The sequence below is a fragment of the Rhea pennata genome, chromosome 17 (assembly GCF_028389875.1).
Source record: "Rhea pennata isolate bPtePen1 chromosome 17, bPtePen1.pri, whole genome shotgun sequence".
Taxonomy (NCBI): Eukaryota; Metazoa; Chordata; class Aves; order Rheiformes; family Rheidae; genus Rhea; species Rhea pennata.
Window position 1 is genome coordinate 11,911,318 of NC_084679.1, and position 13,574 is coordinate 11,924,891.

A 13,574-nucleotide genomic window follows, 5' to 3' on the forward strand; every position below is an offset into this window, starting at 1 on the left:
TCAGGAGCGGCGAGGGATTGCGGCAGCGCTGTCGGGGCCGGGAGGTGCCCTTACGCAAGAGGAGAGGGATAGTTAGGCGGGGAGCATAAAAGAAAAGGAGGTCTCAAAGACTCGGCCACTGTTTTGGTAGCACAAGGACTCAGTCCTCTGCATTTGTGAGAGGGCTGCAGCATCAGGTATACAGCCGCTGCTGCTTTCCTGCCCAGGTGTGAGCTAGGATTCACCCACCACCCCATTATTCGAGCAAATAAAAATGTGATTGTAAATCTAATCCCTCTACACAAGTGTTTTGAAAACTAAACATCTGACAACAGGAAAATACCATTCCAAGAAAGCTCCACAGAAAAAAATCTCCAGAAGCACTGAGGGTCACAACACACAAAAAGTTAAATCAGGCACTTGGGTTTTGAGAAACGTCTGATGTGTGTAATAGCTTAATACCCTCACCCTGGAAATGAACCCTAGAGAAAGAGTCATGCATAACCTTTATTTGCTAACTTTTATTACAAAAAGCACTAGAGCCATCTAATTTGTGTATCTCACAGCTATATTTTTTTGGCAAAGATTACTCTTTTTGCAATACAAATTTTCTGAAAAAAAAGAAAATAGTAATCCTACTTAAGGAAAACATTCAAAAGATTGCCCAATGACTCACAGTAGAAGTTTTAAACCTGGGTCAAAGGTCTGCATTGCTACTCATGCCCTAACACATCCACAATTCTGCTTTCTAGCCCCAGAATGAAAGAGAAAACTACTGGTCTGTGAGCAATGCGAAATGAAGCAAGAATAGTGCAGGCGGCCTTGAGGCGAGGTTAGGTAAGGAAGAGTACTGAGCAGAAAAAAATGAGTTGTGCACGCTCTCCAGGAGAGCGGCAGCAAAACAGCTTGCCCCAGCAAAACAGCTTATCCCAGCACCATGAACTCCCATTCATGTCACCTCGGGCACTATGGGACGTGGGATGCTCCCAAAAGTGCGGCCAGTGGCATGAGTGAAATGCAGGGGTGAGACGCAGCAGTATTTTACCTGCAGCTAGCTGAGTTCACATTCTCAGGCATTAGATAAAACCCTCCAATATTCATTCAGTAGGCAACGTATCAGAGGTTTTAGTCCTTTTGAGCAGAGGGGCTTCACTTATTTTTATCATGTAACGAAGGACTCAGATCTGACTGGTTGTGCAGGTAGTACAACATAACAGTTATAAGAATCAGTGACTCGATATTTTTAACACCTATAATGCAGCTTGAGATTGCCCCAGTAGAAATCTACAATCTGCAAAGTACCTCTAGTTTCTTCTATTCTTTGCAAAATGCTTAATAAAACTGTAACTAAAACTTTTTTTAACTATTAGAAAAGACCTTCATCCTTCCACCTGGACCTCCCCATTCCTTACTTCTCTGTCAAATGCCTCATTCATAAAAAGAAAAAGAGAAAAACAGGAGAGGATGGAGTGATTCCTGGGGATGTGCAGACCGCATTTAGTTTCTCTGCAGGCAGGTCACATTCGTCCTCCAGCTGAGAATTCAAAGAGCAGCCATGCTGCCCAGAATGTATCATTGGTTGATGGGTCATCAACAGGATCCTCCAGTACCTAAAAGATACAGTAAGGAATCGAAGGTTTGTTACTTATGACCTTTAACAATGTAGTTGCTCACTCTGAAAGAGCTCCTTTGGTCAGAGGTACTTTAGCCCAAGACTAGGGAATGGGAGGGAGTGATAGAGATGTCACCATGAAGTGACAATGTCTTTGTTCCCCTGTAAGTTCAGGGAGAGTAATCCATCTGTACAGAACGTGGGTGCACAAATGACAAGCACTGTGTACAGTTCAACTCTAGTAGTCAGAGAAGAGCAATTTTCTACCCTCTGTCCAAGGCGCTGCCTCCTGTAAAAGAAAATAAATGATACAGGGCAAGACCAGGATGAAATAATTACTCTGTATCAAGAAGAGAAGTATCACCTGGACAAGGGTGTTCACAGAGGGAAAGAAATGTCTGCAAAATGAGTTTTTTGTTTTGTTTTACTTTCATTCTAACTCTGGAGGGATGAATGACCCATGAAGAGTAAACTGAAAGCCATGTGTGGACTATAGGGAGTGTACATCTGCACACGTATGACTCAGACACAAGAATCAAGCATTTGATATCCCTACAACAAGCCCAAGAAAAGTTCATCCAGCAAGAATCAGAGTGCTCAGGATGCCTGTAGAATGCTGCAAAACCATTTCCACATTCAAGTTATCTCTTTTGCATGTGGTACACATTAAATTATCCAAGTAGAAGGGGGGGGAAAGCTTTTCTGATTTCCTGAACTCAGTGATCATTACAAAGATTTGAAGATGTCCCTTTTTGACATCTACAGGCATCACACGGTGTCTTGTTCCATAGCCTATATTATTGCACCGAGTGTCATGTTTCTGTACAATCACAAAATCAGTGCAAGAATCCAAAACAGCAAGAGGAAGCTCTAGCTACAGAGACTGCATGCTCTGGAAATCTTAGAAAAGGCTCATTCATTATTAATGCCCAAAGCTTTCCTACTCATCTGGCTCACATTATGGCTGGTAAAAAGGCCACTTTCCAAGATACAGATCTTTATATTGATGCTTTCAGAGGCTCAAAAGAGGTTCTGTTACTGTCCGCAGAGCTGCAGCCGCTTCCCATAATGAGGCCAGCTAATATGGTCTCCTGCTTTTCAAAAATCTCTTCTAAAAAGGCTTTCTCCAGCAGCTTACATTGCAACAGAAAGAGAAATGGATGAGTGATTGGTAGACTAACACATTTCAAGCCAAAAAATAAGCTTTATGAATAGCAGAAGATACAATTTATCTAAGGCTTTTTTGGGTCAAGTAACCTTCAATTCAGAGATGTGCCCCCATCACCTTGAAATCACCAGATTTCTAGTTTCTATTCTCTGCTGCTTTAAAATCAGTGTAAGAAAACATGTGGGTTGAATCCAGACCATGGAAAGTATGTCAGTTGTTTCATCATTTTCTGTAACAGTACTGCTCTCTGTACACTGCTGTCAGCCATCTTGGGATGGTGGAAAATCCGTTTTCCTCAGCAGTAACACAGACTGGGAAATGAAAGTTTTATCAAAGATTTTAACAGGTCTGAGAGAGCACAGCCAAATTCCACGGAACCCCTCAGAAGGTTCCAGTTATTTTCTTGCCACAGTGCTAGGTAAACTCTCCATTTCTTAAAATGTAAATGATACTTCAGATCTGCACAGGCTGCTTTGGCCATCACTACAATAATGCTTTTAGTAAAGTCAGGTCTGATAAGCAATCAAAGCAGAAAAACAATTTAAAAAGCTTCTCCTTCTAGCAGGTGTTGGACACTGTACAGGGAATGGCCAGCCTACTCTGAACTGTATTCCAATGATATGCTTAGATTGGATGTATTTTATGTAAGATATGATTTGAAATTTCGTATGTGCTGTGTGGGAGCTATAGCCGGATGGCAAGTGTATGGCTGGGCTCCTTCTCTGTACGTGAGGTTTATTCTCTTACCTGGCTTTGTCCCAGGGCTTGGCTTCCTTCCATGCACGGTGCCGAAACAGGTGGGCACTGAGGTTTGCTAAACACAGTTTGACAGGAACTGGAAGAAACCGTGATGATAAAAGAATGTGAGCTTTTTTTGCATTTATGTCCTACTCATCACTTAATGTAACATCTTGCAGCAGGACAAGAGATGCTCCTGGCAAGACTATTCATTCAGAAGAGAAGGAATTCTGCTAAATGGTCTGCAAACCCATGTCGTCTCCTCAATTTGTTATTAAGGCCTGAACAAACATATTCTGTATTGGGAGGACTAGCATGACCAAGAGCAGCAGGGATGACATCTACATTTGCCACTTCACTTATGTCCCATGGTTATGGGGATATCTAGCAAAATGTCTCTTTCCTGGAACACATTTTAAAAACACAGATTTTAAGAGTCAAAACACACAAACGTGGTTCTAGATGTAGCCGCAACATTCGCTATGATTCTGCTATAGGTTTTCAAGCCCTTTGATTGGGAGTCTGGGGACCTGGTTTTCCCATCTGCACTACCCTTGTGGGCTTCACTACCTCTCAGAAGAGTTTGCAGTCTGTGGGCACTGGGCCAAGTAGGAGACACAGGGTATTTGACTCATGGGATGATCTCAGCAGAACCTTTCTCCTTCCTCCCCCCTCATCACCAGCTTCAAAGAATCTACACTCCAATGACACTGCTTGTACTGCTCCCAGGAATACCCCAAGATATGAATGGCCATACAGTGTCAGACCAAAAGGGTGAACTAACAGAGCTCAAGAAAACAACGTAAGAAGCAGGGCAAGCATCGAGTTGCCCTTTCTTGGAGTCCCCTCCCAGCATGCAGTTTAGAGGCTCCTCTTCGGAGGCTGCATTCAGACAATGACATTTACCAACTTCAAATGGATTCAGCCCCCATGAATTTGTCTCATCTTTTTTTTTTAAACCCACTTACACTCTGACATCCACAATACCCTTAACAACAGATTCTACAGCTTCATTATGCAGCATATCAAAAATAGTCTCCTTTAGTGTGTTGTAAACCTGCTGGTGTCAGTGGTGCTTGGTTAGGCACAGGGCGGAGGGCCTGATGGCAGGAGGGTGCCTACCACCCTGAGCTGCAATCCCCAAAATGCAGGCAGAAGCATCTCTGCACCTGCATTTTCTAAATCAATATGCTGGCTCATAAATGCAGTCTCTCTTGCTCCATAGACCTCAGTGTGCTTTTCTGTTTGAAATGTGAGACACAGGAGAGAGAGAGACTCTGCATGAACCATTAGCTAGGCTACATTTCACCTGTGCCAGCCAGAGGAACGAAGAAGATACAACACGACTATGTGTAAAGGCAAGCATCTGTTCAGTACCCCACAGTGACTTCCAGTTCACTAGCTGGATCAAACTCCTGTTGGGCAGCGGGAGCAGATACAGAGACAGTCAGCTCTCAGTCTCGCTCCCCCCTCACACTCTCACCTCACAGCCATGTAGATCATAAAAGGTTCAGATACAGCCCAAATGCTTAGGACCAACTGTAGAAAGCCCATGAAAGAAACCATCTGGAATTGTTCTAATCAGCTTTCAAGCCAAGTCCTTTCCACATGAACACCTTTGAATGGGACAAGCAGATTCAGGTTCCTCTGGCTGATTTGTAGCTCTGTTCCTGCAATTACGAAGCTGGGAGAGACAAGATGCTGGTTGGGTTGCGAGGACCGAGCACTGGAAGTCCACTCCAGGTTCTGACAGTGACTCTCTGGGTGACCCTGGATAAACCATTTCCTTCTCTATGTTTTACTCTCATCTCTAAAGCAGAAATAACTTCACTGGCCTGTTTTTCCAGGATAACAACATTCATCTGCCTTACTTCAACTTCAAGTTGTTAACTCCTTTCATTAGTCCGCAGATGAGTGATGCTGTGTCACAATCTTGCTAAAGATGACTCAGGTGACACAATACCTCTCTCTAATCCAGTAAATCTGTTAGAGGGCCCCACTTGATAGCAAAGATAATTCCTCACATATTGCCGTTCATTGAGCAGTAATCTCACCCTAGACTGCCTGCCCGTGGTCTTCGGACAAAAAGGCTTAGATAAAAGTGCAGCCTACACCTCACTCATTCTAAAGAGATTGAAGTTCAGTAGTATTCATGGTATTTTGGGGAATTTTGCATTTCTGGGGGAGCTGTACCAGGCCACTAGCCCAGCTGAGTTTATGAAAAGAATTCAAATAACTACATCCTTGCCAGAAGGTGTCAATACAGCAGCAAGTCCCACCACTGCCAGGAATATGATAAAGGGTGTGTGGATTCCTGACACAACTGACATACCCAACAAGGAGACATTCACCATAGATTTCTTCAACTGGTGGAACATATTTTAAAAATAAACATGAGCTCACTCTAGAGTCAGAACATGCAATTTCAAATCCAGCCAAAATATTGCCAGCAGTTTCTCATTGATCTTTCATGATCTTTAGCCATCATGCAAAACCATGCAAATCCCAAAACAGACTGAGGTGGACTCAAAACACCTAGATCTGGGTTTTCCCCAGCAATTCGGAATGTGGAGTTTGGCATGAATGTGAGTAACTGCAGGCACCAAGCCAACTGTGAAATGGGTAAAAGGCAGAAACATTTTAAGCAGGGAACTGGGAGGCAAGAAGCACTCATCTCCATCTCCAGTGAATCACTGCCTTCCCCTGTTGCCTTGAAAAGACACGAAGCCTCTCCAGGCCTCTGTTCCCTATATGAAAAGTGGGAATAAAACTGCTGCTTCTACCTACCTCTTTGACAGGACATTTACAACTTATTATTGATAATGTCATGTTAGCACAAATGCTGAAGAGAGTCAAGGAGAAAGGTTATGAAAAGGGGCTATTAGTCCTGTTCTGTCTTGCAGATCAGTAAGTTAAAGCAACTTCCTAATGTCTGTTTTGCAGTGTTTATTTTTATGAAACATTATGAAAGATGTATAACAGGATCTGGAAGATGGCATGGATTTTTCTTGTTTGGCATTCTGTGAATTTATCTCAGGTTCTAGTGAAAACCTGCAGTCTGAAACATTTCATACAGGTGGAAAACAGAAAGACAGAATAGTGTCTTTCTGTCTTCTAAATTGGAAAGCTTGCACTATGGAACAATCTTGTCATGAGGTTATGAAGCTACAAAAGACTATTTTAGGATTAACTACAGGCCATACCACTCCAGCTTGCAGGATCAGCTCTCAGTGATTATCAGTATAGCTCACAATTTTCTGCCAAAACCAAACCAGGCAAAAAGCTCAGAAGCCAAATCTGTTATAAAGAGAGGGGTTCATATCCTTTCTGATGAGGCTGGACCTGAATCTCTTTTGCACTACACTGCATAAAATACATACAAACTTACACACCATTTCCCATGCACAGATACAAATATCTGCAAAATCTGACTGACACAAAGAGACACTCAAGCCCTTGGAATGAAATGAATCACCACACTGTTTCTGCAGCCCTCTTCAGCAAGGCAGTGAGGACGAGGCTAGACCCAGAACCTCACTTATTCCTGTCTTTGAGAAGCCTTGTGCTCTCTGCTCGCTTTACCTGTGGGGAAGAATAGTTTCCAGAGTCCCTAGCTGTTCTTCTCTAAGGATGAAGCTTTCATCCTTTAAATCTGACTGCTGAATGATGCTTCCTGAACTGGCCTCAACACAGCCACCTTGAGGGACCCTGCTCAAGGGAGCTCTGATACCTGCTGAAATAAATGCTCATGTTAAAGACAATTACAGGTAACAAGACCCCATTTCTAACCTAGCTAGTCCTCCCCTCCTTATTCCACAATAACCAGATGCTGTGTGAATGGCGGCCACAGCACTTTCCGTTCCACAGACCTACAGCAACAGCATGTGGACGTCAGTAAATGCCAAGGCTATTCTGAAGAACAGGGAGAAGAAAGGGGAGGAGATGGTGGGAATGCTAAACAGGAATGTATAGGAAGGAAACAGAGAGGAAGAAAAGGTGGGAGAGAGAAAGAAAAACAAATAAAGGAAAGTGAGAACATGATGCTGAAGACAAGCACAGCTAAGAAGTGCCCAGCCTCTGCTCAGGCAGTCATCATCTGTCTGTTAAGAATTATAGGGGCTATCTTGTGGACAGAGTAACAGCCTGAGCATAGGTAAGAATGTATGGTTCAGTAGCTTATACCAACAGGTTTCCTCTCTGAGCTGCTATAGAAGCAAGACTCCCAAGTCTGAAGATAAGCCATGCACCCCTGTTTATCATAACAGAGGAAAAGCCATGTAAGGGAGCAAGAGCATTTACAGCAAAGGGAAAAGAAGCTGAAAACCTAGCAAGGTCAACAAGCCAGGTGCAATTGTACTAACCTTCTATACTTGGGGTCCACATGGAGCCAGAGGCTGCTCTGGCACTGGAAGGGGCCTGCCACATGGCCAGCTGTTCGCCAGGGAAGGTAAGTGATCCACAAGAGCACAGGACAAAGTTATCCAGCCGTGGGCTGACATCAGAACTGCTTGGTGCTTCTCTGGTCTGCAGGACAGCAGAGCTAAAGCAGGTTCCCGGTTCCAGCACAGCCTCAGTGCAAAAAGCTACAGGTAGTTCAGTATTATGAGTGGTCAGCAAAGCCTTGCTTGTCCTTGCTTCATACAGCCCAGTGCTCTGCATAAAGCTGTAGTGGTGGAAGAAATAAACCAGCCAGACTTACTGCTTTGCAAAAAGGTGGGACCCACCAGCTAAACCTTTGAATCCTATGCTTGACAGGAGGGTAACTCTCAGCTGCTCAGGCTGGCTGAAGCTGATAACAGGGCATAGACTGTTCCCATCTATGGAGTCAGGGCTCCCTAGATGATATCCCCTGGGAACTGAGGGGAAAGTCAGTTCCATAAACAAGTTTAAAGGTCTCATCATTGAACTGTTACTGTAACAGCCTTTTCATACTTCACCTGGATTCCAGCATCTTTAAATATGTTCCTTCAGGAGACTTATCCAGGTCTGCAGCTGACTGCTCCCACCTCAGGTCACTGGGCAGAAGGGTTATCTCCATCTGCTCAGAGCTGATGCCTGCATAAGATCCATCTGAAAGCCGCAGGGCAAGGCAGGTAAAGGGATACTAACAGTCACTCCAAAAGGCAATGAAACAACAGTCTAATTTCTCTAATGCAGCAAGATGCTAGCATTCCCAATGACTAAAGTTTGGTTGAGATGCTGGGAAGGGGCCTGGAAATCTTGGGTTTTACTGGAGTAGACTGGAGTTCAGAACTACATGTCTGCACTGCAATAATCTCTTCATGTCCTTGAGAAGAGGTTTATGAGCTGTTAATGTGTTCCAGTAAACCACCAGTATTTGCTGCCTAGAAAGGCACTCTGCATTCAATCCAGCACTGGAAAGGCTACAGGAAAGGCAGGAGCAGCCTGACGATGGCCAGGCAGGTGAAAGGCAAGCCATTGGGGGGGGGGGGTGATGCACTGGATTGCCATCTGTAGAAGAAAGCAGGTGCCAACTTCACCACTACATGAACACTAGCAACTCTTTCAACTTCTTCAGTGGCTGCTTCCAGGAGAAATTTAAAATTGTTTTTCAGCTTTCTGGATCACATCCCAAGCCCGTTTATGAAGAGACCAACCTGTAGTTTGTGGAGTGCAGGCTCCTCTGTCCTGCTGCTCCTGTGCATGATGAGTTAAAGCCTTCTCAGGGCATGAGCTGGTGAGCTTTTCCACGCAAGCAAGCCGGGATTTTTGACGACGTCGATAATTTGCAAACCAGTTATAGACCTGAGTTGGCTGCAGATTCATGTCCTGAGCCAATCCCTCCTGCAAACCCAGGTGTGGGGATGGATCAGAGGAAAAAGAATAAACCATATGCAAATAATAAGGCTTTTTCCTTCAATTCCAAAAGTAGCCAGCTTAAAGAGCTTTAAAACCCTTAAAGACACTTGTTCACCAGGTCTCTGATAAGTCTGTCAGACTCCATTTAAGGAGACTGACTTATAAACACAAAAGAGTTGTTAGAAGACATGGATTCTACCTTCTTCCCCTTGCTAATTTGTTTGCTAAAGGAAATAATTCACTGTTACTTTATATCGCTCTATTTATAAACGTGCAACATACTACATAAAACCTTGCTAAAGCACAAGTCTTCCACAGAATGACATCACTAACATGACACTAATGGAATAAACACTAATGCATTTACCACATTGAATAATTTTCATAAAATGTGAGCAGTATAAACTTCATATCATCTTCACAGAAAAATGTCTGCTGTGTTAAACTAATTGCAAAATAATAAATAATAATCATAGAAGTGAAGAACATATTTGGAAATTTATACACAAGTTATTATTATATCTTGACCTTTTAGGACTTTTTGTGCAACCTTACTATGCTCCTAATTTTTCTTCTTTTATCTTTTTTTAATAAATATTTAGAAGCGGTTGTTACCTTATGAGAAGGTACAAAATAAACCTCCTTCACATTGCAGAACTATTCAGCAAGTCATCCTATCTTGTATAAAAAGGGGGTTGAAAGAACTGCGTGCCCCAAAGGCAGACTTTAAAAGTCAGAAGCTTTTACCTTGCAAGACAGTAGCAAACAAGGATTACTAAATTCATTCACAAGTCACTTTTCTTACAAATTTGTCCCTGTTCACATAAGGTGGATACATGCATACACCAACACAGCCTGTCTTGTTTGCAAGTTTTAAGTTTAACATGATAAATCAGTGCAATATGTATATTCTGCTGATCAAAGTGCAATTTTATAAAGCCTGTAACTCTACCAAATCAGAACTATTTATCACCATAATATTGTGCTTCAGAGTGATGGTTATTTCCTTGCCTTTGTCAAACTACAAAATTAGACCTGTTAGGAACCCAGTGAGGAATTTATTTCCCCTTTTTGTCCAAATTAAGTGAAATTACTTAGTGAACTTATCTTAAAATGAACCTGCAAGGAAAGATCAAATTTAGGGAATTCCAGCCCTATTGGGGCTCCTGAAAACAAGGAGTTAAAAAGAAATCAGTTATAGATCCCTGATCACAGAATGTTGTTTTTCTATTACGAGGAGACTTGCTTGGAGGTAGCATCCCTACCCGCTGTTCCTTGTTTGGATTTGTCGTCACCTCTGCTGCAAACCTGTGCAGTTCCTGGCGGACTTTATTTGGATAGTTTCGATTCTTCAGACCTTCAGGACAAAGGGAAACAGGCGGAGGATTCCTGTGCACAAAAGAAGGTAGGATTGAGGAGGACCCATAACGATTCATTCACATTTATTTATAGGAGCTTTGGCATATTGCAACAGGCAAAGGTCAAAACCCCAGGTGAAACATATCTCCGAGAAGCTTTCATCTTGAGATACAAAAACAGCCTCTAAATTTCTACCCATTACATCTGCTAACTAGAGCAGAGGAAGAACATAGTTGTCCCATGCTGCAGTACCTCTTCCTGCAGCGGAACTTCTGCAGGGGGGTGAGAAAGTCCGTGCGGTGCTTCTCCATAACCTGCTGGTAGTGAATCTCATGCCAAAGTTGTACCAGCTCCTCTTTTTCTTCTGCCCTGCAACACTAAAACAAAAGTGCAATTAAACAAACCCTTTCCAGGGAGTCAGTTAGGCTTCTTTGCAGAGAAGACCCGCCAACAACTGGAAAGTTGCTCAGAGATGCCTACTGGACTGACAAAGATTGGTAACTGTTACCCACACATTTGGCCTGCTGTTCTAATGTACAACTGTCTAATCCCCTGTTTTCCTCTGAGGAAAGGACTATGCTACTAGATCTAGAGGCCAAAATCCCCCACCTTGAGTGGTACCTTCAAAATTCCCTCAGATCTTTCCATCCCAGCAAGAGTGGAGCCCTCCCCTTGGCCTGTCCCCAAGGCATTTACATCCTGAGCCCTAATAAAGAGCTCTAAGAAGAATAACAGACATGATTCCCCACTTCCACAAACTATGACCAACTCTATAATCACCCAGTTACCTTCTCCCCCCTTGGCTGATTAACAGTAATTGCCTGTAGCAAAGTCCTCATCCTTTCAGGTCAACCAATCCACACATCTCACTACCATACACCAGCCAGAAATATCCATGTACTGCTTTGGTCTAATCCTAACAGCTCTAACCACTATTTTTCTGATACTGCTTTTTTTGTCTCCATCAAGGAATGGAGACACATCCTTACCTCCAGGAGTCTGCAGGCTGTGTCATGCTGTCCTTTACGGATATGAACCAACACGCAAGCTCGGACTATGTGAATGTTGGTGAGAAAATGTGCCTTGTGTTTGCATGCCATAATGGCCCCAACCAGCTTCTCCAGGGTGGGAGATGAGCTCTGGAAGTCCTGGCAAAGCTGTCCTGCTAGATCCAGCAGTTTGGCTGGTGGAAGATCCTTGTTTTTATGCCTATTCAGCATGGCCATGAACCGCTTCATCCTGATGTTCTCCTGGGTGCCTTTTTTTATGGAATACACAAATACACAGAGTTGAGGTTAGCAAGATACTATTATATCATAATTGGAATTCCTATGGTACACTTTTTTTCTTAAAAGTATTTCACTCTTTTTTTTTTCTTTTTTTTTAAGATGGTATTTCACTGCATTGCTAAAAACATCCTGAGGACCTCAAAGCACTTTACTTAAAATAAAACTAGGCCTAAAGCAGCCCTGAAAAGTAAGAGCCACAGCAGACATGTAAGTGAGAAGTCTGCGCTCAGAAAGTCTCCCTCAAAACTAGGAGGCTGCAGCCGGAGCCCAAAGCAGATGGCTGCACGGGGTCACCTCCGCTCTGCGTTACCCCCCACCGCCAGCTCCTCCTCCCTGACCCTTCCCCCGCAAATCAAGTATCCCCTTATTCAAGCCGTCGTATAAAGAATTACATATGTTGCTTAGAGGTCCAAACGGCCAAGGCGTGAGCGCCGGCCCGGAGACGCCCTGCACAAACGAAGCGAGCTCCGCTCCGCAGCAGGCCCAGCGCCGGCGGCGCCCAGCACCGGCCGGGCCCCCGGCGGCGGCCGGGCCCGCTCCGCCCCGCCGGCGCCCCCCGGGCAGCCCCTGCCTGCCCGAGGGGGGAAAGCCTGAAGCTCTCGGACACCTGCGGGGCTGAGGAGCCGGGCGGCGGCCCCGAGGCACCGGCGAGCCCAGGCCGGGGCTCGCCGAGGCGGGGGGGGGACCCGTCCCGCTACCTGCCGCCCGGGGCCGAGGCCCCGCCGCCGCCGCCGCGAGGCTCTGCGCCGCGGCCCGGCCCGGCCCGGCCCGTGCGGGCGGCCCGGCCTTGCACCGCCGAAACGGATCCCGGCACCGAGCGGAGCCTCCGCGGACCCCAAGGTCCTGGCAGGTAGAGGACGCCGCAGGGCCTCCCGGCTGCCGAGAAAAAACCTGCTTTGACAAAGTGACTGCTGCGTGCACAGCTCCTTTCCCAGCAGAATAGGTGGCAGCAAGGTGTTTCTGTAGTAGCCTGTTTTTTTTTAAGATGTTAATGGGGCTCAGACATTCAGTGATAATTGTAATGCACTCAGATGAACTGAAGAGCCTTGCAGCTCCAACTAATCTTTTCTAGGTGGGTGCTGCATGATAGCAGATGAGTCACTCAGGTGATAAAATTGAAGCAGCTATTATTTTCCTTGAAGCATGTCTGCAAACTCATGCAAAAGTAAGAGCATGGCTTGCAGCCCTCTGCTGACCTCAGTTTAGCGAAAAACACCTCACAGCAGGAGTCAACCACCACCCCAGCGCAATGCTGCAGGACACAGGCCCTGCCCCACCCCAAGTGCACACTTAAGCAGCCAGCTTGTGCCAAAGTCCATGCTGCTCTGGGCCAGCTTTCTCCGCAAACACAAACGTTGCCTACTGCAGGGCAGAGATCTTCATTTTGCTGTGTGCAAACATAGCCTAAAAACTGTTCGTAACCCCCCTTCTTCCTCTAATCAGCAGCATCTTGCATTTAGCTGCCCTTGATTTCTCCTTAGACTTGGATGCTGGCCTAACTGGACAGTAACTGGCTTTTTGCTCCTGCTGCATGATATTGCTCTAGATCCAGAGCTGGGGACAGAAAGTCCTCTATGTTTACAGGACAAAGTTCCACCACTGAACTTAA

General features: G+C 44.9%; 1 protein-coding gene across 1 annotated transcript; it reads right to left on the minus strand.

Moving 5' to 3' along the window:
• Nucleotides 1-1,464: 1,464 nt before the first annotated feature.
• Nucleotides 1,465-11,914, minus strand: ANHX (anomalous homeobox). The gene is made up of 7 exons (XM_062590370.1): nt 11,666-11,914; nt 10,929-11,053; nt 10,583-10,706; nt 9,116-9,302; nt 7,859-8,160; nt 3,507-3,594; nt 1,465-1,589 (listed from the first exon to the last, which is right to left on the minus strand). Exons 1-5 carry the CDS (start codon nt 11,912-11,914, stop codon nt 8,108-8,110), a joined length of 738 nt encoding a protein of 245 aa, XP_062446354.1. The 3' UTR covers nt 1,465-1,589; nt 3,507-3,594; nt 7,859-8,107.
• Nucleotides 11,915-13,574: the final 1,660 nt, after the last annotated feature.

Bases quoted from the DNA above. Each gene is read 5' to 3' on its own strand.
- ANHX (XM_062590370.1), bottom strand. From the start codon at position 11,914: ATGAAGCGGTTCATGGCCATGCTGAATAGGCATAAAAACAAGGATCTT. The intron at 11,054-11,665 runs GTAAGGATGTGT...CTTTTGTTTTAG, and splicing joins CAGCCTGCAGACTCCTGGAG to TGTTGCAGGGCAGAAGAAAA. The intron at 9,303-10,582 runs GTAGGGATGCTA...CTGGGTTTGCAG, and splicing joins ATCCAAACAAGGAACAGCGG to GAGGGATTGGCTCAGGACAT.